General features: G+C 34.5%; 1 protein-coding gene across 1 annotated transcript in view; it reads left to right on the top strand.

The window, feature by feature from the left end:
• The first annotated feature begins 1,446 nt into the window (after positions 1–1,446).
• LOC115994183 (DNA repair protein RAD50) overlaps positions 1,447–6,000 on the top strand; it is a 45,533-nt gene continuing 40,979 nt past the window's right edge. Inside the window, exons 1-11 of the mRNA XM_031118240.1 lie at positions 1,447–1,742; positions 1,829–1,915; positions 1,991–2,334; positions 2,638–2,752; positions 3,132–3,360; positions 3,458–3,636; positions 3,729–3,899; positions 4,694–4,798; positions 4,889–4,996; positions 5,097–5,308; positions 5,408–5,500. Of these exons, the coding sequence (XP_030974100.1) occupies positions 1,620–1,742; positions 1,829–1,915; positions 1,991–2,334; positions 2,638–2,752; positions 3,132–3,360; positions 3,458–3,636; positions 3,729–3,899; positions 4,694–4,798; positions 4,889–4,996; positions 5,097–5,308; positions 5,408–5,500 (1,766 nt within the window). The 5' untranslated portion in view covers positions 1,447–1,619. The remainder of the gene's footprint in view (positions 1,743–1,828; positions 1,916–1,990; positions 2,335–2,637; positions 2,753–3,131; positions 3,361–3,457; positions 3,637–3,728; positions 3,900–4,693; positions 4,799–4,888; positions 4,997–5,096; positions 5,309–5,407; positions 5,501–6,000) is intronic.

The following is a 6,000-nucleotide window of genomic DNA, read 5'->3' as shown; positions in this document are numbered from 1 at the left end:
TTGTCATGTTAGCAATTTTCATCTAAGATATAACATTAGGGACTAGATTGACACGACATTGAAAGGTTAGGGATCAAATTGACACAATTGAAAAGTTATGGACTAAATTGAAATATGGTGTAAAGGTTAGGGACCAAATATGTCGTTTACCCAATTTTTTTTAAAGCCAAGTAGAGGTATGAGCTCTTCTTCTGTTATTTTCTTCTTCTCTATTTTGTTAAAAAAAAAAATTATTTTATGGTTTTTCATGTATTTTTTAAAAAGTAATTTTCATGCATAAATCACCAAATTCTCTTTAGCCGTTTTTGAATGTAACCCATTTTTCTCTTATATATCTCTATTGTTTAGTCATATATATTTTGTTTTATTTCAATAAATTCTAAGTAGTGAATCATCTGATTTTTTAAATATTTTTTGGTCTTTCAGAAGTTTTAAATATGAATTTTGAGTTATTTTTTTGTAGTATTTGAAACTATTTGACAAATTTTTTTGTAAGTCATTGCACGTTTTAGTAATGGCTTATTTATCAAATTGTAATACAAATTGAAGTCATACAAGAGCAAATCATGCAATAGTGTAGTTTATAGGAAAAAATTGCAAATTAACACTAACCCTAAACAATTTCGGTAGTTAGCAACGTTTCCAAATTATTTAGGAAATTAACATATTGAGCCTAAGAAACTCAATTTTACTCTTAGAACTCGAGCGTAAGAGATTCGATTTCTTTGTTTTTCCGCCTAGTTGCAATTTTTTCCTTTGCTTTGCTTTCCTTCTTCCTTCATTCTTTTTTTTTTCTTTCTCCATCTTTTTGCTCCTGCCATCCCACTACTCTTCTCCTTTCTCAAACATCCAGCGTGTTCTTCTTCTTCCACTCTCCTTTCTCAAACTTCCGAAACCCCAAGAACAAAACCCAAAACAAAAACTGATCCTTTCAAGCCCCAAGAACAAAACCCAATCAAAAACCCCAAAATTGATCGAATCAGCAACGAGTATCACCGGAGTAGCGGTGAGCATCTACACAGCTTGGGTTTATGATTGGGTTTTCTTGGTTTTTGTTTCGACTTTGCTTTCTTAAGCTTACTTGGGTTTGTCTTAGGTTTTGATTTCTGGTTTTTCTTTTGTGGAACTTGAGTTCGATCTAAATTTTCATAGAAATTGAGTGCCGGGTGAGCCCACGAAGGGGTAAAGCACTGGTCAAGGAAATTATTTTCAAAGTGCAGGTAGCAGGACTCGAACTAGGGAGCACATCTAGTCGAGCCAAGTACAAGCACTTTAAGACCAAGAGTTCAACCAACTTGGCCAACCCCTTGGTTAAGAAGATGTTACTTGTTAGTATTATAATATTTCATTGAGAGGGAAATTGTTGGTGCTGTAAAAATTACAAGCGAAGCTCTGGGAACCAAAAAAAAAAAAAAAAAAAAACAAATAGTATATATTTGTAGTCAGGTTGGGTCTGTTGCTATTTTACAACACAACACAAGAGTTGCTTGGAGTCCCGCCGATTTGCAGTTTCCAATAAAAAGTAAAAAATCTCTCTCTCAGTCCCTCCATTTTCATGCTTCTATTACATTATACATTGTATTGTGAAGAAGAAGAAGAGGAAGAATAAAGAAAGAAAGATGAGCACTGTGGATAAGATGCTAATCAAAGGCATCCGGAGCTTCGATCCGGAGAACAAGCTCGTTATCACCTTCTTCAAACCCTTAACCCTAATCGTCGGCCCCAACGGAGCTGGCAAAACAGTAATTTTATTTTCACTTTCTCAATCCATTATAAAATAATTTTGTTTTGTTAATTATAAATTAATAAATTAATTAATGAGCTGCAGACTATTATAGAGTGCTTAAAGCTTTCGTGCACAGGAGAATTGCCTCCCAATGCGCGTTCAGGCCACAGTTTCATACATGACCCCAAGGTATAAGAAGAAGGTGTAAGAATAGTGGAGTAATAATAAAAAAAAAAATGTGTTTTGATTGAGATGAGATTGTAGGTCGCGGGGGAAACAGAGACAAAAGGACAGATTAAGCTCCGATTCAAGACTGCAGCTGGCAAGGATGTGGTGTGCATAAGGTCGTTTCAGCTGACGCAGAAGGCCTCCAAGATGGAGTATAAGGCCATCGAGAGTGTTCTTCAAACAATTAATCCTCACTCTGGTGAAAAAGTTTGCCTTAGCTATCGATGTGCTGACATGGACCGAGAGATCCCTGCTTTAATGGGCGTCTCTAAGGCTGTTCTCGAAAATGTCATTTTTGTACACCAAGATGAAGCTAATTGGCCTTTGCAAGACCCTTCCACACTTAAAAAGAAGTTTGACGATATCTTCTCCGCTACCCGGTATTTTACGTGCTATGCACTATTAGCCTCTACTCAATTTTTACACTAATCTAAATGTTGGGCAAATTATTATCAAATTAAGGTTTTGAAGTTTTCAGGGTGCATATTGCAAAAATCCCCCTACAGATTAAACAGTATTTCAAATACCTTGTTTCCATGATTTTGAGTGCCTTGACCAAAAATGCTCTCTGTTATAACCTTCATGTATTTGTCATTGCAATTTTTCTTTCTGTATTTTTTTTAATATGTTGGTGCTAATGTCTTGAAGTAAGTTATAATACTTGGTCATGTACTATGAAGCAGATATACAAAGGCATTGGAGGTCATAAAAAAACTTCACAAGGATCAGGCTCAAGAAATAAAGACCTACAAACTCAAATTGGAGAATCTTCAAACTTTGAAAGATGCTGCATATAAGGTTTTTTCCTCTTATCCCCCTTGTACTGAGATAATTTTATACGTGCACACACACACACACACACACACATATATATATATATATATATATACTTGTGTGTGGTCAGCTGAGCTTCCTGAGGAAGAGATTGTAGTCACATTGATTTATTCAGTTTTACTTTTTTTTTTTTTTTTTTTTTTGGGGAAGGGGGGGGGGGGTGTGTGTTTGGCAAGGTGGCTTCTAGAAGCGTCTTGAAGTGCTAATGCACTGTCTTTTTGACTTGCTTGAGTTGTTACGAAACTTGATTAGTATTTCAGTTGTACCAATTATACATGAAAATTTTGATGACATGCTATCTACCTAGACTTATTTAATAGAGTTATTTCATTGATTCCTACAGCTTCGGGAAAGCATTGCTCAAGATCAAGAGAAAGCAGAATCTGTGAAAATTCAAATGCAGGAATTGGAGGGAAGCATCCAAAACGTGGATGCCAAAGTTCACCACACTGAAACAACTCTGAAAGATTTGCGGAAACTACAGGAACAGATAGCAAACAAGACTGTTGAAAGAAGCACTTTGTTTAAGGAGCAGCAGAAACAGTATGCTGCTCTTGCTGAGGAGAATGAAGGTTTGAATTTTTAGCAAAAGCAGGATATTCTGTCTCATTCTTGCATTTTTTTTTCTTTGTTGGGTGTTCTCATATTTTTTCATCTTGTTTTGGTCAGACACTGATGAAGAGTTGAATGAATGGAAAACCAAGTTTGAAGAAAGGATTGCACTTTTGGAATCTAAAATAAGCAAGTTGGAGAGGGAAATGAATGACACAGAGACTAAAAGTTCTTTTCTTAAGCAGGCAATTAATGAACATATCTGGGAGATTAGCAAGCTTCAAACTGAAGCTGAAGTAAGTGAAACTATGCATATTTTGACAGTCAAAAAGTCTTACAAATTCATGTGGATCATTTTCCTAATAATCTCTTTTGCTTTTGGCTTCAGGCTCATATGTCCTTGAAGACCGAACGAGATACCACCATCCAAAAACTTTTTGCAAGGCATAATCTAGGGTCTATTCTAGATATCCCCTTCAGCAATGAAGTTTCTTTGAGCCTCATAAATCGAATAAGATCAAGGTTGATGGATCTTGAGAAGGATATGGAGGATAAAAAGGTGAATTTTTTGGCTAGATGTATCTCTATTCATAGAAATGAACATGAGAAGTGCTATGATCACAATATTTTCACAACAAATAATAGGTGCTACGTTGTTATTGGTTCTAATTTGAACCCATAATTGAAATTACTTTTTTTTTTTTTTCCAACAATAACAGCTAATAACAACATACCGCTTAGGGTATGTTTGGTAACTGTTTTTTCTCTTTATTTTTTTTCCAAAAATAATTTTCTATTTTTGAGACTAAAAAACTTGTTTGGCAACCTAAAATAGACAGAAACAAAAACTGTTCTCAAAACTCAATTTGTGAAGGAAACTGAAAACATGCAAAAGGCTGTTTTCAATTTCTAATTTTCAAAAGTCAATGAAAACACGCATTTAATTTAATGAATCTGTCTCATTTAATGAGTTAGCATTAAAGTTCAAATCCTAGTAACAACATATTTTAGTAATTTCTATTTTTTTTTTTTCAAAAAACTATATTTTTAATTTCAACTAACCAAACATATTTTTGATTTCAAAAATACAAGAAAATTGTTTTTTCATTATATTCCCAAAAACAAGTTTTTGAAAATAGAAAACAAAAACTGTTACCAAACATAACTTTAGAATTTGTTGTAAAAATGTTGTGGATATAACATTTCTCAATGTATTTATATATGTTCTCAATATTCTGTTGTTAAATCAGACTATCAGAGATGAGAAATTTTTTATTTTTTTCAAAATCCAAAATATATGAGCTTTCTCTCAACCATTTGTAGTAGCATTGATTGCAAGGGATGCTTTTTCAGATATCAAATGAAAATGAACTTAAGACAGCATGGACCTGTTATATGGATGCAAATGACCTTTGGAAAAATGTTGAGGCTCAGAAGCAGGCTAAATTAGAGATCAAGGTTTGTGGTTACAAAGTATGTTTTTCGTAAATTTTCCAATTGTCAATTCCTTCATGTTTCATGTAGGTTTTTCAATCATGATCCATGCAGAGTGGCATCTTGAAACGCATAGAAGAGAAGGATAATGAGCGTGATTCGTTCGAACTTCAAAACTCTCATGTTAATCTTTCTCACATTGATGAAAGAGAAAAGAGCATGGTGAGGGTGACCCTGCTCGCCAGTCTTGTTTGGAATTCACAGCCTTAGTCTTAGCGAACACATTATGCTATATTTAAGTAACTTTAATCTTAATTGCCAGCGTATTGAGGTTGAGAGAAAAACAAACCAGCTTGCTGAAAGAGAATTTGAATCAAACATACGTCAAAAGCAAAGTGATCTATATAGCATAGAGCAAAAGATAAAGGCTGTTAATCGAGAAAAAGACATTATGGCTGCTGATTCTGAGGATAGAGTGAAACTGTCTCTAAAGAAGGCAGAGTTGGAGAATCACAAGAAGAAACACAAAAAAATGTAAATCAGATCTCTCTTCTCTTCTTTGCTTTAGTTTTTAGTTAGCACGTATTCTTGTGTTTTGAAGCTGATGGTGTTTTGTTTCTAATTTATTTAAAGAGTTGATGAGTACAAGGACAGAATTAGAGGAGTACTGAAAGGGAGGCTTCCGCCTGACAAGGATTTGAAAAAAGAAATCACTCAAGTCCTAAGGTTGTTCTACCTATTTCTTTTATTTGTAATATGACTACTCTAGAAGATGATATCTCTGCAATCAGTCCTTTGATAATTTAAAGCTGGCCTTTTGAATCTATTATTCAGATCAGTATCACATAAGGTTCCTGCAGATGACTAAAATTATACTTATAACGTTTCTGTTTTCAGCGTTATTTTCCATGCTATTTTTTAAGATCCTTAAATGTGAGCATGCTGCATAATTCAAGATGGCATTTCTTTGTGTTGTTTTCTTTTTTCCTTTCCTCCAAATTGATTTCATATAGCGAGGAATATTGTGACATTTTAGTTTCAGCTTATATATCAAGGTAAAGAGCTTTAATGCTTGATAGTCTAGTCCATTAGTCTTATTTCTCAGATTTTCCTCTATATTACTCTGTTTTTATTCTACCAGTGTTACTAAAATGCCTGTGGGACCCCCCTGATCTCCCCCCCATGAAGCTCGACCCCCCTCCTCCCCCACCCCATCCTCATCCTCT

This window comes from Quercus lobata, chromosome 6, assembly GCF_001633185.2.
Source record: "Quercus lobata isolate SW786 chromosome 6, ValleyOak3.0 Primary Assembly, whole genome shotgun sequence".
Taxonomy (NCBI): Eukaryota; Viridiplantae; Streptophyta; class Magnoliopsida; order Fagales; family Fagaceae; genus Quercus; species Quercus lobata.
The sequence above is the reverse complement of the archived record's forward strand: the minus strand, read 5'-3'. Positions and strand labels throughout refer to the sequence as shown.